The sequence below is a fragment of the Apteryx mantelli genome, chromosome 5, assembly GCF_036417845.1.
Source record: "Apteryx mantelli isolate bAptMan1 chromosome 5, bAptMan1.hap1, whole genome shotgun sequence".
Classification (NCBI taxonomy): Eukaryota; Metazoa; Chordata; class Aves; order Apterygiformes; family Apterygidae; genus Apteryx; species Apteryx mantelli.
Genome location: NC_089982.1, coordinates 75,615,152 through 75,642,200, shown reverse-complemented (window position 1 = coordinate 75,642,200; position 27,049 = coordinate 75,615,152). Strand labels below are relative to the sequence as shown.

The following is a 27,049-nucleotide window of genomic DNA, read 5'->3' as shown; positions in this document are numbered from 1 at the left end:
TTCTAGCTGCCACAAAGTTACTCTTTGGTGCAAATAGGAATTGAACATGTGGAAGGCTCAAAGACAATACCCAAGTCTAAAAACCACGGCTGGCTGTAGAAAACACTCCAGATGCAGACACTTCCTCTGTCTCTTTGGGAGTGGTAGCAAGATCAGATAAGATGGTTTTGTTGTTTAGGGTATCTACAAGATCTAGATTCAGCTCTTAGCAATTTCCGTCTTCGGTTTATTAAATAAAAGCCTCCCAAGAACGAGCTGTAAAACAGGGTTAATAGTGCTTCCTCTCTGCTTCTTGTCACGTACACGCAGAACTGAACACAACAGGAGCCCAACATTGGATAGTCTCTAAACAACATCAAAGCACAATTCAAAAATATGAAAAAAAACCCACAGTGTAAATAAGTGACTTGTGTGCAAAGCAGTTCTAAGCATAGTCTAAATAAGGACAGAATAATTATACCAAAGGGCTGAAAAGGGCTTTCATATCAGCAGGGTCCAATTTTCTGTAAGAAATTTTTCTCTTGAGAGAGTCTATTCCAGTCTGATACAATACAGAGAGTAGAAACACTTGTTTAAAAAGAGGTTTACAGCAACACTTTATTTGTGTAAACTTTTATCTCCTTACAGTAGACACATACACAGTACAAGCCAAAAGTAGTATAACAATTTTACAGCAAAGCTTACTGGTAAAATGCAAAACTAATTTGTATCAAATTTAAAAAAAACCTGTGCACTTTCTCAAACTTAACTTTGTTCAGCACATCGTTTTGATTTATACATAATAAGGCATTAATTCTATAAGAATCATTTACTATATTCCAAAATTGCATGACCTAGGTGTAACACTCTATAGCCTGATACCATTTTTGTTCTTTTCAATATTTACAAATTTAATCTATCTCCATTGACATGTAGCATACAAGCACTAAGAACAAATACAAGCTTTGCCAATACTAGTTTCACATTGAAAAAGTTACACAAAAAGCTCAATGTTGCATTGCAATAGCTTGGTTCTGCTGCAGCCATGACTGTAATTTAGGAAAAAATTCCCCTTTTGGCATGTTTCCTCACTTTCAGCAATATTTTGGTTTTTCAAACCGCAGAACTGAATCTGCTCTGAACTCTACAGGAACTGGAAGTGGACCCGATTTCTACCAGCTACCTATTTTTTTTCCCCTCCTCTCCCTCTCCAGAACACAATTCTTAAATTTTTTTTGCAAGTTGCATCTTCTATACATGGCATAATCCAATTCGTTCTAGCTACTATGTACAGAAATGGCTCAGGCAATTAAGTTAGTCCACCTTGTCATTAGTCAACAGGAAGTATAATTACTGTAGCTGTAAAGGAGGTATCTAGTGTTCCAGACTAAGTGAGTTTAATTATGATGGGAGTTTCCTCAATTCTATTTACATGACAACTTCAGGCTCAATGTTAAATAGCAAGTCATCATTTCCTCTTCGAACTTCAAGTAGTAGAGGTGACTCATTCATCACAGCCTCTTGCAGGTCACTGGAAGTCATCAAAGGACGCCCATTGACTTTAACAATGATATCTCCATCTTGGATCCCTCCTCTGCATAGGCAGAAAGAAGAAAAAAGCAGTAAGAATGCATTCTACCCAGAAAAATAGTACCAAGGCTATTCACCACCTCTTTGGCTGATGTCATACTCTTGGCTTGCTTTAGTTTCCATAGGAGGGTAATTTCACACTTCTGATAGAGGCAGACTAATGAGTAATGCTCACTAAATGCAAAATCAGACTTGGAATATTTCACTGAAGATTTTCTTCTAAAACAGCAAACAGATAGTAAAAGTAGTCTATTTTCTCTTTGTTTTGTAGAAATAGAAAGGACTTTTAGGCATGACTGACTGACTCCATCCATTTGAAAGACTATGGCTCTGTCTCTACAGTACATTATTTCACACAGCAGAAATTAAAGCTATTTGCAAAATTTAAAGACAAATGAAGTGTATCAACTGAATTATAAGTAAATTATTTCTTTCCTGCCACTCAAGTGTTAGCCAGAATGGCTGCTCTTCTTACCTTTGCATCTTCTTAATAATTCCTAAAATGATTTGTAAAAATGTACTATTTATTTTCCAACTTTTCTGTATAATGGTCTCTTCCTCAAGGATAAAAAATTGTCTCAGACAATAACTCAGGCAATGCCTAACATGAATGCAATTCTATTTGCTTTTTAAACTCAGTTTCTATTTATTAATATCTACTCTACCTTTCAAAGGCAAAATTGGCTCGTATTTAGGATCTTATTTAAATTTGCACACTGTTAGCGCTTTACAGTGTCACTTGAGAATTTTTGAAATTGAAATATTTCACCTTTGTAAATCTGAGTAAAATCTTAGCACAAGTACTTTAATGATTTTTTTTTAACCAAAAGGCACAAATTTTATTTTTTTAAATACAAATCAAGACTGGTATGAATAAGTGCTTGAATACAAACAGAAATATCTATTTGGAAATATGGTTAAGAAAATAATGTGCTCTGCATACCTATGAGAAGGTGAATTTGGAACAACTTCATGTACATAAATTCCACTTCTGACATCAGGGAAATCAGGATTATTGTGTTTCAATTCTTCCACCAAGCTAAAAGAAGATCAAAATTATATAACATTTAATTCCACTAGTGTTATAAAAGCATTAACATTCAAAGTATTTCCTTATTCTTTTTCTTGCCCCCAAATAAATGACATAACAGGTAATTGTTTGCCTCTCATTCTTGTGCTGACAACATAGGGAACTTGGACTTAAATAAAACAAGTAACAGACCAATCCAAACCAATATATTTCAAGAGTCAAGAACACTTACCTGTGCAAAACATGCTATATTTAATGGTCACCTAAATCTACTGCAAGAGCTTGACTTTTGTTATTTGCAGCAATAGCACAGAGAGCCCCTCCCACACACACGCTGTCCTAGGGGCTGCACAGGGACAAAAGACATTCTTGCTCCAAAGAATTAACACTGGTGATAAGGCAGAAATTTGCTAATGGTTTTGCTTCTTTTATTTTGCATGTCTTTAGTTAGGACAACACTGCTTTTGACAACTTCCGTCATCAACTAGGTGACCAGAATTATGAATTTTCCATGGAAAGTAGTGCTTCAGCTTCTTCAAGTTTTCTCACAAAGAAAATTGGTTGTGCTTGTCTTTATAAATAAGACAGGAACCAGCAGCAAAATAGAGACTCTAAAAACATACTCACATTTCTGAGGAGATGACTTCATGTCAGGCCTGGATACAGTGCGAGTTAAAAACCCACTTATAGTAAGAAAGAGTTTTAAACTAACGATGGATAACTTTGTTGTCTGTCATGAGAATCTGGGTCCCTCAGATGGAAAGGATGCCAGAATAGCTGCACACAGCTTCATTTTATTTTTTATTGAGGAAGCTAACATAATTAAATGTCTAAAGCAAACACAATAGTATTTTCTTGAAAACTGGCCTGCAGACATCTTACACTGCTCTATTAGACACCACAAAAGCAGTAAAACCTCATGCCATGTTCACATCACAATATTTAGAGATGCATCCTGAATTTTTCTCAATTGGTGGTGGTCTGGTGATGTTAATGCCATTACACTGATTCATTCCAGCTGAGGATCTGACCCTTCTGGGAGGACTGCAAGAGTGTAACTCAATAAATAAAGATGGCTTTGACTACTACCCCAGCTGGAAATTGTCTTGTTTAATTTTGTAGTCTACTGCCACATTGGAAATGTGCCTACTGGTGGGAAAGGACACAAGCGTAAGAACCCTCATTTGTTATCCCAGAATATGTCCGGGTAACAACAAGACACAAAGCAGTATGAGAGAGAAAAGGCAGTAAAGAGCTGGAGGAGGGCGTCCATATTCTGGTTTTGTTAACCAGAGGACACAAAGCTTTACTTCTGTGCTTTAGCAACCACTCTGTTTCAAATTAATGGTTAGACACCAAATCCTACATATGGCCTCCACTGACACTGATAAAACTACTGCCAAACCCTCAGGCATCTAATCTGTTATAGGCACTCACACAGTCACCTAAATGCAGCAGCTTGTTTAAATCACACCTAAAACCTGGTGCAACTCCAGACATCCCAGTCAAAAACAAAACAACAAACAAAAAAATGTATCCAGGCTCTTCCTAACTTCCCACAGTTATCAACAGGGCACACACCATTATCAATATTTACAGAATGACTGACTGATTTTCCAAGTCTCAGAACATACATTACACCAATACCATTAAAATGTTCACAAGCTTCATAGAAGCTAACACACACATCTGCATTCTAGAAAGGTTTATAACCAAAGCTGAATAATGAAGTTCTGAACCCCCTATTGAACATTTTTTGCAATTAACTCTAGGAACAATTATACAGATTACTTTTCCAAGATACTTACGCAGGTGTTATTGTCAGCATTCTGATGCCAATGAAACGCTTCTTCCCATCTGAAAATAATACAGAAGGTATTTAAGAAATTTAGGCAAAAACTAACAAAAATAGTTTCTTTGATGACCTAAAATACCTGCCAATTCAAACAGGATGTAACAGCTTTTAAGAAAACTAAACACAAATCATACGTATCAACAATGATGTCATTTTTTCTTTTGCCTAACCTTGGTGTATGGAATGAGAATCCCCTACCTCACCAGTGAGAGAGAAGTTCGTTTCCACTTTATAAAAGATTTCCTTCAGGAAATTCTGGAAAATTTCTGTGATTCAGTATCACATGACTTTAATAAATGGAAAATTTTATAACCTAATACCATCTCATCTGAAACTGGTTGAGATAATTTAATCATATGGTGTTCTCATTAAAATGTAGGAATGAGATTTAAAGAAATTAAAATTTCCACCTTTCAGAGAAAAGACATCCTCATAGAGATAAAACTGAAAGGCTCACACCAAGTTCTAGTGCAAACAGCTCATTATTTCTACCCGAAAGGAATGAAAAATGAATTAAAGACCTTAACCAGGACTCTATAAAATTTTAAATGGTGGAAATTCACTTCTTCAAGAACAGTGACACATTTCTGCAACTGGCTTTTAGTAGACAAGATATTGCACAGCTGTTTTATGAACAAATGCACTTTGATGACTTCCTGGAGTGAGTGCCTCAGTAGTTAGTTACATCCGGTATTAAACAATATTTCCCCTTGTTCCAGCATAACTACTTCACAATTTCTTTGAGATTCTCCATATTCTCATATAAGGAGACAGATTGAAAAGGAGATGTCTCCTCTAACTCTTATTCTTTCCAAGAAAAATAATCCCAAACTAAGGATCTAGTCCTGAGTGTTATGCATGTCCAATATTCCCATTAATGTCAGTGAAAATGTCGAGTACTAAAACATGGGATTTACTACACCCTGGACAACCTTGTATCTTCAATTGTCATGCATGCTTTTCCCTGAAACCTTCTGGCTCTCCTGTATTTTAAAGTGAAATCAATCTGATCAAAATCAGCTACAGTAAGGGCTCCATGAAGAAGTCTTATTACTTTAAACTGAAGTCTCAAAACCTTTGGGTGTGGGCCTGAACTAGTGAACTCACGTTTCTTTGTATGTCTGTGTCCATGTAGCACACACAAATCCTTAAAAGGTAAGTTTTCACTTTAAAAAAAGTCAAACATTCTAACTCTCCCAGCTAAAAATAAATTTTTCCCCACTGTGGACAGTTAAATGATAAAGTTGTCTGCAAGTCAAACTGCAGAGACATATAAATGACAGACTCTCTGGTGACAGTTTATTATCCCTGTTAAACGGTTTGCTGCTGGTCATGGCCTGTGTGATGCGGAAAGATGTAGGATGATAATGCATACTCTGGGGGCTGAGTTAGGAAGGGCTACTTGAAAGAAAATGCAGATGAAGAGAGGGACAAAAATTGATCTGGAAGAAACAAAACAACAAGGGGGAGATTGGGCAAGAATGGAAAACCACAAGCAGAAATACTGCTGATCTAAAGGGGAATTTTTTCCTTGTGGCTGATGACACGTGTAAAAACAAGGCTTTGGAGGAAAAAAAAAATAATCTAGTAACTATAGAGTTATTTGCTACTAAAGGTCTCATGTCATCTATGGGCAACTTTGCATATGATTTTACCCCTATCCATGCATCAAAATTTAAGACTGCCTTCAACCGTCTCTCCACAATGAGTTTGATATACTTAGAATAGTGGTTCATACTATAACAATAAAAAGATTATTTCATAAACTAATAGCTATGAAGTTAATGGGAGTCTAGCAGTCAGTATGTTGTGTTATTTTAGTTGCAGAAGTCATCTGTAGAGTCTAGATTCCTCCCCACCACCACCCTCCCAACCATTTCCTACATCAGAATACAGGTAGGAGAACTTCAGACTTTCTTTTGCAAAAATTCATTCCATTAAGTCTAACCCAAGTCAAATGTCTTACACAAAAATAAAGCTTCCATCAACATTGAGTAGAGGAAATATAATTGTCCACTTTATAAGAAGTATCAGCAGAGACTGAATGGGCACAGACAACATTTCATCACCCCAAGGGATGGACATTTTGAGGTCAGGGTTGAGTCACATTGGCAGAGCAGTATGTGGCACCTGGAACTACCGCTGTCGTATTAGATCTGCTCTGTGAATAAAAAGTCTCAAGACCTGTCATCTTGGCAGTTTGCGCAATCATGAGGCATAAGAAAAAATAATTAAGAGAACTGGAATAAAGTGATGTCCTAAATCTAAGAGGCATGTCACGAGGGTGAAGTCCCAGTAGTAGTTAAAAGAAGGCTAATATGTTGGAACAATCAAGTTCAAAAGACGCGAAACCATTGCAGCTTGAAGCTGGAACACAGCATGGTAGAGGGAGATGTACAGAACATACTTAGCTTTTGTAAACACCAGGCTGGATGTAAGTGCTTTGTGCCATGCTAGTGGTACAAAGTTGAGCAAACTAGCCTCATCCATTAGTCTAAACTTGAACCTGTTTTGTGTTAATAGAAAGTCACAAGCAACTGACCCCAAGTATCTAGAAACAGTTGACAATTTAAGGAGCTTTCTGTTCTGAAAGACATTTTTTTAAATCAACAGTAAGGACAGCATTTACTTTTTTTTTTTTTTTTAATTTGATGCTTATAACAATAGACACATACAAACCAGACGGATACAAGGGCTGACGACAGAAGTGTTTGAGTGCTATAAACTGTGGCAAAAAGAACTGAGAGATTCAAATTAAGGGGCCAGTTACTCAAACTCTTATAGACATGAGTATCTTTGGCACATGAGTATCCCCATTGCAGTTGATTTCAGTGGGGCCAGGATATCACCATGATCTCCAAGTGAAGGAACGAATCCTGCACTTTTTATTCAAGCGGCAGGCAAAACTCCTACTTCTCTGCTCACTCCTTTTGCACTTAGATCGTCTTGCAGATTGCACGTGCAGTCCTGAAAGTATGTAAGAAAGATATTCTGCTGCCAAACAGAAACCATGAAAACAACTCCAGTCTAGAATGTTGAATTACATACGTGCAGGGTACCTTCTATATAAACTGTATAGCAGAATTTGATCAGGAATCTACATGTATACTCAGAAAGCCTCCTAAGCAGCCTTCATGGCTACTGGTAATAATTATTGGTAAGAATGACACAAATACATAGGCAAGCATATAGTTTCACAACTGATAAGATGTTCCAAGGATGTAACTGCAGATACACACAAATGATTTGTTGAATGCAGCCAGTACAGAATTCTCCTGCTTCTCCTTGCCCATCTTGAAACAGGGTTTATTCACTTTTCTACTGATATTATATGAGAGGGCAGGCTGACCTCCTAGGCTGGACTTTCTCCCTAACATGCTGTCACACTACTAATTTGCCGTCTTTAATCCTAGAGTATCCATGTTCGAAATCTCTGTGGTTTTACTGCTCTGCCGAAGACTTAACTAGTAGTACATGGCAGAGCTAAGATTGGAACTGAGAAATTCCTAGAGGTACTAGCAAAAGACACTGAGGTAAAGTCAGTTGATGCCTAAATATACAGACCGACTTCCAGAAGTAAGGAGAAAACATGCAGATGGTTAAAATCTAGATATGGATGCAGACACTTAACTTCATGCACCAGTTTAATAATTTCTAACTATAAAATAAGGTTGACATTTTTACTGATAAATCCAGAATTAGCAAAGGTTTTCAGACCTTTCAGTGGATAAATATCTCTATGCAGATTGTGATAAATTGTTGGTCAAAAATACTTTGGGTGTTATATGAGTATTACTCACGTATTAGGTAATACACAATATTTGGGTAATAATAATTAATCCAAATAATTCATTCAAATGCCATTCTCACCCTACTTTTTTTTTTGATCCTGTACAAAAGTTGATTATACATTTGCAGTTATATACAATGGATGGGACTTCACAAATGTATGCCTTCTATATAAAACTGGTAGACGGGTAGATAAAACTAGTAGTTATCTGATCAGCTCAGACTTAAAAGACTAAGGTCAAGCTTATTGAACAGTATCCTGAATATCTCCTCTGTGCCAGAGTGAATCTGGAAAGGGCTGTTTCCTAAAGGAATTTTATCATCTTTAGGCAATATGATATTTAGAGCAAAATGGAAATACCCTTAAACTTATTTCATATGACCTAATTGTACCATAAGGGTGGATCCCACTGAAACTACTGAAACGTAATTGGAGCAAACGAAAACATGACAAAAACATCCCAAAAATTCTGCTTACAGTTATGACAGGGAATAACGCCTATACAATGGACCTGAAAACTATTACTAAAGGCCAAAAAAATGCAAACTAAATCTAAAATACAGCAAAAATATCTACTAGAAGTTCCTTTCCCTATGCATCAAGGACTTTAAATGACTGCTCTGCCTTCAGAGAAAGTACTAGAGGTACTTCAGACAGGCTAAAAAAAAAAGAAATCTTTTTAATTAAAAAAAATTAACTGCCTCTGCCCAGGGTGTGCCAAGTTATGAAAATCAGACTGATGCTAAGAGCCAAATATGTCATAATCAAAAGAAAAGGAATGAGGATGAAAATTGGAGGATGAAGGTGGCTAGGTCAGAAGGTTCACAAACATCATAAAATAAACCTGAATCTTTCGCTATTATTTTTTCTAAGGTCCACAGGCAAAGTTCTCTCTAGGCCCTCAAACTGGGCCTAGAGGGTTCCTCGCTCTCTGGAGGCAAAGGTGTCTGAGAGAGCAAGGTGGCTGGCTTCATATCCAGCCTTCGCTGACTTCCCAGCCCCAGTCATTAGGAACCTGCTGGCAGGTGGTGAACTTTCAGTACAAGATTTGCGTTCACCCTCTAGAGCCATTCCTGCTGTGTAAGCCATCACTCCTCAGTGTTTTTAAGATGAACAGTTTGGTTCTGAATGGCCACATCGCCAAGGATACAGGCCTGCCTTTCACAGAAGCCAATGGGGATAGTTAGTAAAGCTGGGCAAATAATTGACTTGTTGAAGCAAAATTATGTCGGCTACCTTGAAATGCACTTTTCAGCACAAAGTTAACTGAACCTGTTTCATCAACTTTGGTAGTGAAAACAATCTGACTTGAGGAATGTAGCAGAAGATAGATGAGGGGACCATGTCAGAACTGAGATGTCTCAAATGCAAAGGCAGAAGCATAACTGAAACCTCAGACTAAGGGAAGTTTCTGAAATAACACCGTCCAAGAGGAATAGTGTAGGGAAACAATTCTGACATCAGCAACTGGATGAACTGAAGCGGAGACAGGAGTAATATCAAAAAGATTCAAGAAGGGCAGCAGCCAGCTGGCATGATACGAGATGAGTAGAGTGTGGACAGATAAACTGGCAAGCAGAAGAGATAAGAAGGTTTGGCGTGGATGAAGCATTACTAGATCAGCTTTGGCTGCACAGCACGTCGTATGCCATCTGGTCAGAGTCTCAGCATTATGCATATGAGACAGACACACAACAGGAAAGTCCAGAGTACTACAATATTCAGTTGTTGATATATTTAGATTTATAAGCTCTTTAGGGCATGCAGGGCCCTTTCTTCCCCCCCCACCATGTGTTTGTTTAGGAATTAGCACACTGCTTTTCTTCCACAGAGGTCTGAGAACCTATCACAAGATCCAATTATGTAACACAGCTGTAGATGACCCTGGCAAAAAAAACAAAAAACACACACATCCACAGACAGTGTGCACAGGCACTGCATCCTCAGACAGATCAGGTCGTTCTGAGAGTCTACATCTTATTCTCTACAGTACACCTTTTTGCTTGCACAACACGTGAAAGAGAAGGATAAGACCCCTTGATCAAATCACCATTTGTTCTCAAGATTATTAGAGACTGTGATGCCTTATCTGCATCCTCACCATCCTTGGAGGTCCCTCTTCCCAGATTTATACAGATACTATCTATTCTTTGGGGGAGGGTTGAGTAATAAAACCTCACCACCACTTCTACAAGCTGTCTTCTATGCCCAAGTCCATACATAACAATAAGGTGTCCTATACTGTAAAAGAATGCTGCATCTTTCAGTACCAGGACCCCAGACGTGTGTCTTTTGGCTTTTCCCTGAGAGATCAGGTTAATAATTGGGAGATGACAGCATCAGTATTTCCTGCAGACCTTACCTTTACTTTGTTTGTCATGCGACTCTGTGAGGAACTGAGTGATGCGGTCTGAAGGAATAGCAAAGGAAATTCCAGCCGTAACCTTTAAAGTGTTAATTCCAATCACTTCACCATCCTGTGAAGAGACAGCAACCAATAAATTTGCTCCTAATGCACAGGGTTCAACTCACTACCTAGCATTTTATTTTAAAAGCTGGTGTAGGTAATTTTAAAAAGTTTTGTAATCATTCAAGAAATAAACATTATTTCTAGGAGAGAGTCTGGGCTATGATTCACATTGCCTCTCATTTAACGGTGATGGCCAAAGAGATTACAGTACAGCTTGTTTATCCAAGGTTCATCCAACTACTCAGCAAAAGGTTCCCTCCACTGAGCAGGTGATCAGCTCCACTACAGCAACAGTTCACTGAACTGTGAAGTCAGTGCTGCTTTAAAGCAATCTATTTTAAAATAATCTGTTGCGTGGATTAACAAGATCCCATCTTTGCCCTGCATCCCAGGTTTCAGAAACAACATAGCTACTCCCACCAGATCCCCTTCTCCTACCTGCTGTGCAAAATTTCCTCTGCTCTCCACAGAAATATTCTTCAAAGATGTATGAACTGAAACCTGATTTACGTGATTTGTATTACAGAATCACAGAATCACAGAATTTTCAGTGTATCTGCCCACGATTAGCCTGAATGACTGGAAGCTATTATAATCGATAAGCCTTTACAATTTAGCCATGAGAGCACTCCCTGCTACCCCCGTGCATCATCTGGGTAGTAATTTACACAGATTATTCTTCCATTTTCACAATAAGCACAAGTATTCTCCCACTTATTTCAAACTAGATCTAAAAATAAAGAAAAACAAAACAAAAAAAACTAAAAAGCAAGCCACCTGGACTTACCAGATTAACTAGAGGTCCTCCAGAATTGCCATACTGTAAAAGTGACATAAGGAAACAATAAATTAGTGTGCCATTGCAAGAATTGAAAATTGCATTTCAAGCAATATTTTGTTGGTAAGCAAATGAAAGAGAAGCAAGGCATTTCTTAGGCCTGTTCTACCTGTTCACACCTCTTATGATCAGATTTTTTTCTTCTTAGAAACAGGTTGTAAGTTAGGAGCACCAACTTACCACTCAAAAGAATTAGGCCATAATTTAGAGGAGAATCACTAAGAAGTTACAACAAGTATTTTTATTCTTCTGAATACTGTTAGAACAAAGTTTTGAAACAATTAGTTGCTGCTTAAAATAATATTTCAGTGAAGTCCTCTCAGTTTATTATGATTTTTAAGAGGTGTTATTCATCACTTTGGTTTGCAATACTGTCAGTCTTTCTTATTCTCTTCCAGAGGAGAACAAAGCACTTTGCAATTTTACTCATGGCATATTGCTGTGAGGTAGATGCTATGCAAGGACTGCTTTGGTAACCACAGAGATGCAACCACTTCTGGGGAGAGCATATAGCAGCTCTTAGCAGTTTTAAATTGCCTAATACCTAATGGCCTTCAAAGGAAAAATCCAAACAGGACTACAGGAAGTGGGAGTTGGAGAAGTTTCTTGTCCATCTTCATGTTGGCTCACCAAGTTTGTTTTCGAGTGAGGCCAGGATTTTTAAGTAGGTCTACCAAACAGCCAGAGCAGCAACTCACCACTCAAAATAAACAAAACCTAAGTGAGGCATGACAGCAACATGAGCCATCTAAACTGTTTACACTTAGATAGCACTGTGCAAACCTTATTTATTCTCAGAAGAATAAAACGGACAATAAAGTTTTAAACAGCTTCAAAGTTCATGTTTAAAAAGAGAGATCAGTTTTTTATGTTGTCTCTTTTCAGTGATCAGGGGCTACACATTTGATTTTTATGTCTGACTGACACAAAGGAACCAAGATAGTGTTTTTTTTCAGCTTTCAGATACTCTTACAATGACGATTTTCAGCATATCATCTTTCATTCATTTGTTCTCTGCTTGAAGGATCTGATAATGGAAGAACTTTGGTATATGCAGTATAGCTCCGTTTAGGAATGTATGGCCCTGTTCTCTCCTGCCCCATGTTCCTGCTGTCCCAGCATTTCTCAGAAGGCAGCTGCACGCACATTTCTGCAGCAGTCTTGGCTGAGCCACAGGAATGCTCTGAATAGAGCAGCTCTCAAACTCCTCCCGTTCTCAGGAGAAAACTAGTGCATCAGCTAAGCACACAGCATCCCTATGCCAGGGACTATCTTCATATTCTGTAGTCTCATATGGCAAAGCAACTCAAATATATTGTCATTTTCCTTACCTCATCTACTATCACTATTCCATTTAATCTAGTATTACCTGATTCACTCTGCTATCTTTGTCTAAACTGGTTTGTTAGCTTTTGAGGGCAATGAATGCTTAAGCACATACAAGGAAGTAGTTTGATTCGGAGGAATGTGCACAGGCGTGAAGTCAAGAATCCTATGTTCTAATTCTGGCTCTGCCACCAATTTAGTTTGTGCTCCCAAGTAACCCATTATGCATAAGTTTTTCTATTTGCCCGTGCAACTGAACAAACTAATACTAGTTAAATGTCTTAAGAGCTTCAGCTCCTGAATCATACAGGATTTTTTTTGAGAAAACTCTCTTTAATGTCACACCTTGGTGCAAAAAAGTAATTGTTTTTTTTCCATACAATTTCTCTCAAAAACTCTGTGAAAATAAACATTTGTGAAGTGCTTTGCATGTGTAAAATCCTAAGCATTATGATTTGTTATGCTGAGTTTGGTGTTCAGAGCCATTAAATAAATGCTGGAAATATTTTCCTTTTAATGTATAACAGATTTAAACTGTAAGATTTCAGGCTGTTTTCTACCTCAGATATGCATGCAGTACTCTTTAAAATCACCACAAGTTATATACACATATGAGGACTTCACTTAAGCTCTTTGGATGCCTCCAACTGCTCTGAAGGGATATTATTTTCTCGTATTCATGTGTTTCTAAAAAACACGTAATGCAATAGAGCCTTAAATCTGAAAAGTATCCCAAGCTTTAAGGTATTTTACATCTAGATTCTTATTTGGGGTATGTGATGCACATAAGGAGGGGAAAAAAAAGAAAAAAAAAAAACACATCTTTCTAAGTTCTTACCTGGACTTCCTGACAATAAATCCAAGCAGATGCTATCAACTTCACAACTCTATCTGGCTCTAATGGATGGAGGCGAAAAACACTGGCTCTATTCTACAGCTTGCTGGGCCAGACTAGCTGAACAAGCACAGAGAGAAACACTGATTTACTGCTGTTCTGTATAACCATATGTCACTGCACATGAGATCTACAGAATGAGAGAGGTCTGTCATACATGGCATCTTTGCCGACAACCTCAGAGAGGGCCATTTTATTTAACAACCCTTCCACAACGCTAATGTCTGAACGCAACTTACAGACACCATATAGTCTTCTTTAAAAAGAAGGGGATGTCGCTGATTTTTTAACAAAGCTCCTTTCAATTAGGGAATTCATCTTTCAGAGCACACACTTCCCTGTTGAACAGGGGGGATTTCAAGGTCCCAGGACCAGCCCCTTGCATACCTAGTACTTACATTGATAATAGCATCTGTCTGAACGTAATCCATATCAGAGTCCCTCAGGCCAAGTTCTTTGCCATCTCGCTGAGCAGTGCTGACAATACCTGTTGTCACAGTGTTCTGTAAGGCAAATGGGCTTCCAATCGCCACCACAAATTCCCCTGGCCTCAGATCAGCAGAATGTCCCAGTAATAATACAGGCAGTTTTTTCTTAAATAAACACAAGAAGAAGCTTTAGTTGAGATCTGAAAATAACCTGACTAAAAAGATCAAAAACTAGCAAGAAATTAGGAAGGCATACTGTCCATTACATTAATGGGAGAGCAACTCACTATCATATGCCCAAAACTTAAGCCAGATCACACTAATGTAGGGCATTACTGCTTTCAACTGTCTTCAGAAACAAAGTACTAGCAGCAGTACCTTGCAATTTCATTCAGAAAAAATGCTAACAAGATTCAGAACCAGATTTACCTATTTTACAGTAGACTGTATCTCCTCCTCCCCATAGAATTAGTGTGCAAACTGGCTATTGACAGTCTGCCATTCCTACTACACTACATACCACGTTACAGTCCACATACATGCTAAGCTAGAAGGACTGCCTGAAGACAGGGACTATTTTGGCTAATGGCATCAGAATCTGGCCACACATTAGCTGGGCCACATTATTTTTTCTTTTTTAGCAGTTCCTAGTGCAGAAGAGACATAGTAATTTTAATTCTAAGATATGAAAGATTTCCAGGCCTACAGATGTAGTTTGTTCTGAACATCATTATCTCCAAATCTGTTTCCAAGGAATCCCTAAACATGTATTCCAGCCATCAGTCTGTACTTAAAAGAAACTGAAATAAGGCTCTCAAATTCATTCATTCCCCTGTTTAGAACACTCACCTTAGGGTGAATCTTTATTGTTGCAATATCAGATTTCTTGTCAATGTCTTTGATGGTTGCTTCATAGGTATCTCCATTTTGTAGCTGCACTTTCAATTGTTGTCTCCCTGATACAGCATTGGTGCTTGACACCACATGGGCATTGGTCACAATTAAACCAGAATCAGACATAATAAACCCAGATCCACTGGAAAGGGGGACATTTCGACCAAAGAGAGGGTGCCTGTACAAAAAATAAATAATTATAACTCATAAGGGGAAAAAAGACTACATTAGAAATTATTCACCACCTTTCATCCCAAGAAATACCAAAGCATTTGAGGACTCCTGTTAGAGCCCTTAAAAAATTAAATATAAAATACTGACAAAGAAAGGATCACTTCCCAAAAACCTGTGGACTGCTTTTAGTCAGCCAGGGAGACCTGAACTGAAGTTTCCAGACAACTGGCAGATCACACAGTCCTTTTCTTTTTCAATTCTATCTTTAAAGTTTTCCTTGCAAAGAGGAAAAGGTAGATGACAAGAAGAGAGAGGAGCTCATCCAACTTCACCACCTGCTTCTGTAATGAAAGAAAATGATGACAGGAAACAGGCAGGGCTGACAAATGGACTGATCCTCTAACGGGAAAGAGCTGCCCAGGGAAGAAGAAGGAACCTTGCAGCTGGACAGAGGAGCAAAGGACATGGTGAGGTCTCAGGGGATCCTGAAGCACAAGGATAGGAAAAAATATGTTTGTGGACTGAAAGGACTAGGAATGTAAGAGAGAAGAAATGAAAAACACTAACAATGGGTAAGATTTGGAGGGAATATCATTTGCTGCACTAAAATAGCTAAAAGACTTTATAAACTGTTTAAGGTACTATGACTTTTCCCTGTGGACAATTGCTGCAGTCACCTTAGATTCGTTAGGGGAACAGAAAGTGCCTTAGCAGTAGAAAATGAGAAAAGGTTCACAAATTCATCTTTCTTTCAAGATGTGATCCTTATTAGGAAATTGTTTGAAAGTTCTGGGCTATTCAGCAGTGAAGAATTGGAGCCAATCCCAGGCAGAAGGCAGTATCACAATTAGTGCCCAGCAGGCCACTGGGCAAACATTTACTTTTAGGGAAGGAACAAGTAATCTTAAGAACATATGCAAAGACCTAAAAGGTCTTCAACTGTAACATTCTCTTAAAAGACCAATCACCATGTGCACAATGCCAGGTCTAAAAGCCTGATTATCTAGCTTAGTCCTACATTAAAAAAAAAAAAAGAAAAGAAAAGGCTATATAAATACTCCAAGAAATTCTTAAGCTCATGCAAAATTAGAGCATCCCTTGTAGAAAGATATCCAGGTAATGGAGTATCTGTAACATTGGCAGTAATTTGTTCTGACAGCAGGTTGTCTTGAGTACTTGATGTTTAAATCTGCCTCCTTAGCTCCAGCTTCAGTATACTTAATATTGTTGTGTCTTGGTCAGCAAATTTAGTAATTTTTTTATATCTATCAAAAGCATTTATATGTTTAGGTGGATTACAGATGGTCAATAAGATACGTCTTATGTTCTCCCTGACAAAAGAAAATCACTTGACATTACCTCTCACTGAAAGTGGAATGAGCAAGAAAGTACTATGTTTTTCCAGTTTACTTTTCTGTACTTGGCAGGGGTTTTTTGTTTGTTTGTTTTTTAACTCTGGCGTAATAAACACAACCCAACAGACACCACATTGTTGTGAAGACTGCAAAGACCTCCAGAGAAGATTGATCTAGCCTTCGAGGGCAGGCAATATCTGTTGTAAGGTACTGTAAAGATTCTAAGCCCAATAAAACAAACCTACTAAACAGGAAGAGAACACACAAATGGGTGATGGTAATTTTCATACAGTATCTCACTCTTGTAATCTTTAGATCTTGCTTCTGTGGATGAGACTGCTGTAATGTTTCAAAGTATTTTTGAACATCAGTAATTCAAAACAAAAGTTAATGCACTGTTCTATTTGACAGCAAAAGGAGGAAAAGGAAAATCTTTGTAACCCCTTGTTAAACAATGCAATTAAAATATAAAGAGTTAAAAGTGTTACCTGAGAAAAAGTTCGATGTGCACAACTGCAGGTGCAATCTTTTCCACCACATCTGCTATGAAGTTAAATTTGTATCTTGGGCTGCTGGACTGTAGGTGACCTATACTAGCAGAAAGAATTGGATATGTTAATAAGAAAACACCCTTTTAACCAAGTAAGTGAGATAAACGTGCTTTGAATTTCTCATACTGGGATAGTTTCCAACCAGATTTGGGAAAAGCAATTGAAGTCATTAAGATCTGTTCAAAATTATTCAGTGTTTTGCTTGATCACGAGAAAGTTAAACAGCAGAATCACTTAGCTGTAAGTTCTCCAACTTTCTTGGAAGTCTCCAAGCTTTATCTTGAGCATTTTTCTCAGCAAAACTACTAATTATTAGCTAAAATACATAGGATCATAGGACAAATCAGGCTGGAAGGGACCTGAAAGAGTTCAACCAAGTTGGAAGGTTGGAGGGGACTTGAAAGGGTCCAACCAAAGAGGCTGGACTAAAGACCTCCTGAGAGGTCTCCTGAGAGACCTCCTGCTCAAAGCAGGTTCAGCTACCAACTCAGACCAGGTTGCTCAAAAGCTCTGTTCAGTTGAGGCTTGAAAACCTGCAAGAATGGAGACTGCATGCCTGTTCCACTGCTTCATTATCCTCATGGGGAAAAGGGTTTTCTTGTATCCAGTCTGAACCTCTCTTGATAAAACTCATGCTTGTTGTCTCTCATCCTCTCACCAGGCACCTCTGTGAAAAGCCTGGTTCTGTCTTCTCAATGACCTCCCCAAAGGCACTGGCAGGCTACTGTTAGGTCACCCTGAAGCTGTCCTTTGTCCAAGCTGAGCAAACCCAACTTCCTCAGCCTTTCCTCACAGAACATGTGCTCCAGAGCCCTCAACCACCTTGGTGGCCCTCTGCTGAACTCGCTGCAGTTATCAATGTCTTTCTTGTAGTGGGGGTCCCAAACCCAGATGCAGTGTTCTAGACGTGGTCTAACAAGCGCTGAATAACCGCTGCAGCGCCTTAGGACTGCATTTAGAACCTAAATGAGGATTTTTTTTTTGAAGTAGACACATTAGAAACCTGCTGTAAATGATAACTTTTGCACCTAAAAAGTTTTGCAAGCTCACAACTAAGCTATCACAATGTAACTATAGATTACTAAATACTAAGCATTCTGGCAGAAGACAGTTCAGTACTAACTTAAATAGCACCATACACAACAATTATGAATACTGAAGGGCAGTCCCATGAAATGACTATCTTAAAGGGGAAAAAAGCCCACAGCATCCAGGATTGGAATATTACAACATCCCAAAGTAGTAATACTTCTTGTACTAGAATGTCATGCTTATCTGCAGTCCCTAATATAAGAGGGCATATCACCACATATGTTAAACATATGTTAGGGGACATAACACTACAGCAGTCTTTCATGTTCACAGCCTGATACTTTAAAATTAACTATGGGATCTAAGGAAGGGAGTCAGCAAGTTGTAATCAGATACAGGAGTAACATTTTTGGCTTTGTTCAAATCTGGTGCAACAGCACACTATTTGTCCCAGGAGGTATAATTCTTTTACTGCCATTTAATGAAGAGGGATATGCTCTAACTTCTGAAAGGTTTATATCATTTAGAACTCATACTTTGTGCCATCAGATCAGTGATTTGCTCGAGATTCAACTCATACTGAAGGATGAACTTACCTCCACAGTAGCTCCAGCACTCCCAGTTAACACCTGGTCTTAAGGGCTCTAGATTTCCCTCATTCTAGACAGCATAACACAGTAATGAGTCCAGATAGTTTATCTTTTGAAAATATATAGTTTTCTTTCTTCAGCTGTCCTTTACCTTTGTCTCTCCATGGAAAGTGAGTGAGAGAGAAAAGGATAAGCATCACACAAAAAGGAGAAATACAGAAAAGAAAGGAGGAAGAAATTTGAGAATGAGAGAGTTCTCATGCATTTTGGTATTCTGTGTAGTTCTTAATTCAAAGATCACTCTGGCCAACGCAAATCTAAAGCTGCTTGACTGTCCATTAAACCTTGTAAATTACTTGGAATGAGTACAAAGATTGAAGCACAATGGAGTCTAACCGACTGACAAAAAGGAGATGTCTCACCCATCTATCCTGTTCCTCAAATGAACTCCTAAGATAGTGGAAAACAGAGAACTAGTTCTAACAGTTTACTTAGTCTTTCAAAAGGCCTTCACAATAAAGTCTAAAAGGACCTACAGAGTCAGAAAGTGAGAAATCATACACTATCACAGTAACTAAGAGACTTGAAGCAAAGACAGGAATTTTTGGAACTTAATATGGAATGGATACAACACGAGTACCAAGGGGGAAAAAAAAAGTATTAAAGGAATCAGATCAAGACAATTAGGCAGTTTTCATTAGAGCTCCGAGTGTTCTTCTTCCTGTTACTGGACATGGGATTTAGCTCTGAGAAGAAACCATGCTTACATTTAGCAAGCTAAATTTATATGATATGGTATAAACAGAAGGAACAACTTGGCAGGAATAGATTGAGCCTATTTTATGTACATTCTCACGTACTCTGAAAAACGCTTCTAACCAACTGAATATGCTTTTTTCAGTACTTAGTTTAAAAGAGAGACTGCATACAGGAATTACAGAGGTCGATCAAATGCAAGCTCAATATACTGTTATTTATTTTGTTTACTGAGCCACTGAAGATTTATCTTACCTTCAGATCACAAGCAATTTGCCTGATTATGCAGTATATCCTTTGAAGTCTAGTGACATGAGTTTAAATGTTTGCATACACAGCAGTGTTCACTGATGGGATATAACATCATTATCACATTTATCTTAATAGAAATGACTATGTGTCTACAGAAGACCGTAGGCTAGACCCTCAGTTGAGATACACTGGCATAAGGGGGGAAAAAAGCATGGTAGATGTGGGCTTTCAAGTTGGTGTAAAGCAGCATAGCTCTACATAAGTCAGAGCAACTAAATCAGTTTGCATTAGCTGAGAGCTGAACTATTCTATCCGTGCCAAATTGTCACAGCACAGCACAAGGCTGAAAAGCAGAGGAGGAAGCCTGCCAAAGAAGTCAGTTTAACACCACTCCTGTCGAGCCACCAGCAAAACATCATGGGTGGCAGTGCCTTTCCAGCTGAGATTTGGGGTAGGTAGAGGAAAAAAATCTGACAGAGACAGCGGATGAATGAAAACATGGAAAGAGTGGAAGAAAATAAATGAGGTAAAGAGAGAAACTGTAAAACCAAAGCAAAGCCTGTGAAAGCATTTATCAGTCTGAGCTGGGGACAGAAGACAAGAACACTCAGACCTGAAGGTGAATCCAAATCTGCCCTATTCACTGGAGGAATGGGAAATTTCAAACAAAGAAAGATCAAGAATAACAGACATGCAAACTTTGCAAGAAAAGGTCTAGTTGAAGATCTACTGGCCTGATCAGAGATGAGCTGTTCTCACTAGTGGCTTGTGGAAACTAAATGCTGGCAAAAGATAACTTACCATCTTGAGATGCCTACACAGAAGCTGGTATCCCTCAAATATTTTTCTGCAAGCTGGGACTGATAAGCACCCTTAAACACATTATCTGACATCCCACACAGGAAAGCTCAGGCTATGGACTGGGAAGAAGTAACTGCAAACTAACATTTGTTCTTGTCCCTCCCTACCCCCATCCGATTTAAGGGAATTTAATAATTGATAAATAACATTGTAGTGCACAATTCTCACACAGCTGATCTTCATCAGCAGTCCTCAATATACTTTAAAAGGAAGGTGTTACAGCCTGAGAAACTGAGGAGGGATGTACTACCTTGTATAAGGTGTATATGGTCATCCTGCAAACAAATGTTAGAACTGGAGTGGTAGAATCAGGGCCTTATGTCAGACCTCCAATCTATCCATGAATTTGTATTAACTGTTAGAGACTAGCTACTGCTATTATTCTTACTACAACATAAAATTAGACATGTGTGATAGTCCTAGGATCTTTTCCTTCACTTTTTTCCCTGCAGATATTCTTGCTGCCTCGCATGGCTTTTGTACAGCTCTCAGACCTCTGCTGGATTGTGAATGTAAAAGCTCCACATGTTTTGATCCATTGACATACTGAGATTTGCTGCATATTTTTTCAGAAGGTCTCTCAATAACATCCATTATGCTGCATATTTTTTCAGAAGGTCTCTCAATAACATCCATTATGTTTGGTGTTTTTACTACATGTTCATAATTATCTCATTAACCAAGGTTAACTTGTCATGGCAAAAAGCCATCACTTAATCCAATTAACTATCTTTAAAATAATCAAGGTATGAAAGGAGCTTCGAGCAAGCTGCACTTGAAGCAAAAGCATATTTATAAGGTACAGGTCTTTAGCTATCTGCATCTTTAATTGAAAGAACTAGATTTTTCCAGTTTGCTCCAAATCCACAAATCAGCCAGGTTTTCAGCAGATCTGAACTCCCATTTTATCATTTAAATGAAGTGATTAGATCATCAGAAGGTCTCAGCAATCAGCACCTCTCACAAAGCATGAAATCCAGACTTGGATGTTAGTGAATAAATTGGAGTTAAAGATGTTCAGTCTATTTTGTAAAGTTTGATCTTACATTTTCAGCTCTACCCACTTCAGCTACATGGGATTTACATGGCTAAAACTAAGTGTCTGTCAGGTGGGAGTCACCTTAATTATCAGCTTAACACTTTCCTGGATTCACTAGTGCATCTACAGACTATGAGTTCATTTAATAGCTTTGTATTTACTTAGTTGCAGAAGGAACAGATGCACTCCAATCTCATTAACACTGTTGTAAATCAGGAGCAACTTCACCAGATTTGTGGAGTTAAGTAGTATGAACAAAACTGAGAAAAATTTCAGCAGAAATAAATTCTCATAGTCCCACTGAAGACAATAAAGTTACACCGGTTTACACTTGCTGAATACTGAAAGTGTCTGAATAGCTGCCAACTTACTCCCTGTAGAATTAAATCAGACCATATTTAATGCTTTCTTAAAGACAATACATCACATTAAAACCCACAATTTTACATTCATTAAGAATTTGTGAGCCTGGAAAACTCATTCTTTTGAGGTCATTCCCCCACCCCCTCTTTTTAAAGCTAGCTTCAGAAAAGATCTGCATGTTCAGCTAAATTATTATGTCTAAGGGAGGACTACAACCTGGCAGATCTGATCACCAGGGATAAACACTGTCCCTACTGTGCTTTCATGGAAAGAAATGAAAGACAAATAAAAGATTATAATGTCTCTGCTTAAAAAACAGAAACATCTGCTGGAAACATAAGTTCATGGGCAGCTTTTCTGATGAATTCAGCATTAAGATCAAGTTGCATAGCTGTGCACTGACCATAAAGCCTTGGTGACTTTAATGCTACATTATGTTTCAGGCAACTTGTTTGTTCAATGGATATCTACTGTGCACAGATGAAAACAATTTGGTGAACCATCACCAAAGTGGCTTTCTTGTGCAGTGCAGAAGTCACAACGGCCAGATGGAGACGGACTGACACATGCCTTCCTGCAAAGACACTCAACTGCTTACTGACTTTAAAAGCTTATTATTCCTCCTTCCCAAGTGACTTGCACAAGGAGATACGATGAGAACATCTCTTTCCTGTTAGCGGTCCTTCACAAAAACAGTGAAGTGCTATACTCAGAATATGGCAAACACTAAACAATATTCATCCTCATCTGCAGGAACTCAAAACAAACACAGACATAAGGAAAACAGTCAGTAAAGGAATGCAACTAGAGTGTGTGTTTTCAGCCAATACCTTGCAATGGATTTCCCTAAATAAAACGTACAGCTGGAGGGAGCCTTAGGTTCTGATGACAATAATACCAGTAGGAGACTTCAATATATTTTACCGGGCCAGTTTCTCAGAAATGTAAGTAATGATGCGCTCCATTGTTTCTCTACACTTTCAAGGTTACACACATGCACATTCCAAATACCCCAGGCAGAACTGTGTGCAATAATTCTGCTTATGCTTTAATTGTATTTTCAGGTGGGTTTTAGAGAACTGAACTTTTAGACTCATGTCTTGCAAAGATTTGACTGACACAATTAAGACTTTACATCATGACTCCTTTCTGACAGTCTCTTCAGTTATACAGTTCAGAGCACAGACATTCTCAGACATAACCCTGCGAAGGATCAGTATCGAAACCAACAGGACTCATTTCCTGGAATGTCTTTCCTCAAAAGTTTTCTAATCAATCTTGTTAGTTACTTTGTTCCATTAACAGAATAATACCTTAATATCTCAAAAAAAATTTTTTCCTTTGCCTCTGCTTCCTAGATTAGAAAATCCAAATCTTCATTTGACATCTGAAATGTTTTCATAGAAACCATTAGCCCAACCAATATTGCAGGGAATTATTAACTGTACTGAGAACATTGTACTGAGGGCTCATAAACAGCTCTCTGCGCAGGGAAGTCTGACATAAATTGGTCGTTGCAGGTGACCTCACAAATTCTTTGTGTGTAGATTCGAACACCTTCATAGATTGATAAGTGACATTGTTTAAACTTAAATTTGCTACAATGGGAAATAGGGCTCTGCAGAAGCAGGTCTTTGATTACAGTTTGTCTTCCATAAAGATTTATGCCATTACTTACACACTAGCCTGTTATAGTTGTATATAGGTCTTTGTGACAGAAGACAGGTAAAAACTAGGTGTTTCAGAAAAATCGTTAAGGTATCTTGTGCTGAAGGGGAAAAAAACATTATTCGTAGCATATAGTTTAAGCTCATCTAAAAGTCCTGATGACTACTTAGTATCTCAAATAAGTCAAAGGGCCTGCTCAGCTGTATAAGATTAATTGTACGAGCAGTGGTTTTCAGGGCATGGGTCCTACTGGAGAACACCAATGATAGACTAGTTCCTGTATCTCCATGCAGTATATTTCCCCTTAATGCACTGCATCTACACTTTTCAGTTCGGCATGTTGGCGTTCTTCATGCTAATCCAGGCCTTTCGCAAGGAAAGAATACTTCTGAGTTCTGTCATTTCTGCAATTATCACCTCCTTGGTCATTCTGGGCACCTCTCTCCTTCCCTCCCTTCTGGATCTACTACTGCTTTTTCATGTTCTGCATGTTCTGAAAACTAGGCCAAGTCATGCGAGGTAAGGCTACCGCTATCTGGGACTGTTTTAATATATGTACAGTTAAGTAAAACTGGATTCACTTTGTAACTAACTCGGGGCCTCCAAACTCTGAGTCATCTGAGGCCAGATTTCCTTCATGAACAGGGAAAACAGACAAACTCGACAGTAATTTTAAACTGTCGATTTTCTTCTAAACCCTCTCATTACAGCCGTTGCATGTTATTGTTTAAAAACAAAAAAACAAAAAAAAACCTTAATCAAGTTCTATTCCTGGCTCAACTACCGATTCAAGTCTGACCTTGGGCAAGACACTTCGTTTCTTTGAGCTTGAGTTTGTGCAGCTGTAGAATTGAATAAAAAAATTAAAACTTCACAGAAAACCAGATGCTTCATCTAAGCTGAGGTTTACTGGGACAAAAAATAAAGCCAAAATAAAGTGAGCACTAAAATAGTTGCTTGAAAAAAATGTCACCTCTACCTCACTGCTCTAAATTCCTAAGCTGATTACGGTAGACTCAGGAGAATTCCATAAAGAAAATGTCATATGTACCAAACCCCAGGCACTCCATAAGCCCTTAGATATGGGCGAGCTTGCCAGTTTTGTTTAAACGTTCTAATTATTTTGTAGTGGATGACTTCCAACCAAATATTAAAAGAACTAAAGCTAATGGATGCTTAGATGAAAACAGGCAAACAGCAGTTTATCATTGCAAAATGATTGAGAGAGTGAACACTGCAGCTCCGTGCTGGCTTCTGGAGATATTATTGGCTCTGCAAGATATGCCTGAAGTGACTTTAGGAATATCATTTGACCTCCTCCTTCCTTGTGCCACAGTTTACCTGCTCTGAAAAGTAATGCATATATGCAGACATGCAGATATGAAAGGTCCCCTCCTCACAGGGCAGTTCTTAAAGGCTAACAACAGTAACACTTCCTTTTCCCTCTCACTCCTCCCAGTGATTTTAGCAAATTTGCCATCTATGAACAACAGAGTAATTAAAGGTTCACCTGACATAACAGAAGCACCAATGCATGATTTAAAACCTTGTTAAACATACGACTCTTCTTCCCAGGAGAATTGTTACAAATGCAGTAGAAGCACACTGTAAAAATAACATGCGAGAAAGTATGCTAACAGAAATAAGCAAAATTAACGCTTCCAGAAAGTGAACCATTTTAATAACAACAACAAAAAAAATCACTAAAGTGATTACTAAACTTTAAGTTAAACCATCAAGCTTGAAGATAGCATAGAATGTTACGATATCCTAAGTGAAGCAAAGGCCCTAATACTTATTGCAAACAGGAGATTGCCTGATATCCGAGCATCAGCATTTTAAACTGTAAAAGAGGTTCACTGATATTGTTTTTGCTCTTTAGACTCCGCAAGACTATGGTTTTATGTCCTCTCGTAAGAAGGAAATACGAGAGACAAAAGATGATGTTTGAGATGCTGCCTAGTACTTTTTTTTGCCCTGTTTCAGCTACACGGCTCTAACACATGTTTTCTCGCTAGAGATGCCTGCCAGGCTGATCAAATTAACTTCCAAACACAGTCACCAGGGAAGGCCCGGGAGCATGAGCACTTTCGGGTCGCCCGACCCGTTTGCACCGGACTTGGCGCAACGGATTTGCCTTCCAGCCCGGAGTGACGGGATGCCACTGGAACGCCTACCAAGCGAACACCAACGTTAAGTAACGACGCGAACACAATGCTGGCCGGGCCACCCCGCACTCCCACCGGGCAGCCTCCCGCTCCCGCTCAAGGCCGCGCAGCCGAGGCGCAACTTTCCCCCGCACTCGGGCCAGGCCCTGGCCCCAACGGACGATCGCAAAGGCGGGTTTGCCCCACCTGGAAAGGCCCCGAGCCCCCACCGCTCCCTTAGGCCGCATCCGCTGGCGGTGGCGAGTGGGACGAGGAGCGCCAACGCGGCCGAGCCCCGCGGCCCCGCGCCTCCCCGTCGTCCCCCGCAGCAGGCCGAGGCCGCGCCAAGCTCCTACCCGATTCGCAGGCGCCTTTCTGGACCTGGGCGACGGCGGGCAGGCCGTGCTGCAGTGCCTTGCGGCTCACCGCCTTCAGCTGGCACACGTTGTCGTAGGTGCGGCCGTCGCTGCCGCACACCTGGGCGCTGAGCCTGCACTGGCAGACGCCCTTGGCGAAGCGCTTGCCCATGGGGTAGCGGCAGTCGAGGCTGTCGCCGCAGGGCGGGTCCTCCTTGCGGCCGCAGGAGTCGCCCTCGCCGGCGGCGCAGATGAGGCAGCAGTTGCAGCGGTCGGGGACGTAGCCGCTGGGGCAGCTGGGGCTGGGGCACTTGGAGACATCGCAGCGGGCCGGGCACTTGGCGCGGGCCGCCGGCAGCTCCGCGGCGCCGCGGCCGCGGCTCAGGCAGAGCAGGAGCAACGGACTCAACAGCGACACCCGCATCCTGGCGGGCTGCGGAGCGGAGCGGCGGGGAAGGGGCAGCGAGCAGTCAGGCTTTGGGCATGCACAGATGCTAGGTTCCCCCCTCCCCCGAGCAGGGCTTCTGCGCGCTGAGCGGGAGAGAGCGGCAGAGGGAGGGAAAGAAGGGGGCGAAGGCGTAAAGCTGCAGAGTAAAGGCTAGGTCAGTTCATCGGAGAAGCGCGGCAGCTCAGCGGCTCCTCGGCACTAGCTCGCAGGTCGGAGGTGCCGAGCCATGGCCAAGCCGCCGCGCAAGGGGAGCGCCTTCTCCAGGCCGCCGCGGGAAGCAGGGAGGGCAGCGGCGAGCCGAGCCGCAGCGTTATATGTGGGACGTGGCCGCCGCCGCCGCCGCCTCCCGCTGCAGCCGCGCC

The 27,049-nt window shown here is 39.8% G+C and overlaps 1 protein-coding gene across 2 annotated transcripts; it reads right to left on the bottom strand.

Annotated features, from left to right (window-relative positions):
* Positions 1-568: 568 nt before the first annotated feature.
* Positions 569-27,049, bottom strand: HTRA3 (HtrA serine peptidase 3). Of its 2 annotated transcripts, XM_013959924.2 has the most exons (9): positions 26,240-27,049; positions 17,113-17,212; positions 15,051-15,273; positions 14,172-14,366; positions 11,502-11,534; positions 10,607-10,721; positions 4,408-4,456; positions 2,513-2,608; positions 569-1,573 (listed from the first exon to the last, which is right to left on the bottom strand). In XM_013959924.2, exons 1-9 carry the CDS (start codon positions 26,661-26,663, stop codon positions 1,408-1,410), a joined length of 1,401 nt encoding a protein of 466 aa, XP_013815378.2. In that variant the 5' UTR covers positions 26,664-27,049; the 3' UTR covers positions 569-1,407. The 2 variants fall into 2 exon arrangements, with proteins under 2 accessions (XP_013815378.2, XP_067153289.1); XM_067297188.1 differs by lacking the exons at positions 569-1,573; positions 2,513-2,608; positions 4,408-4,456 and adding an exon at positions 7,118-7,421.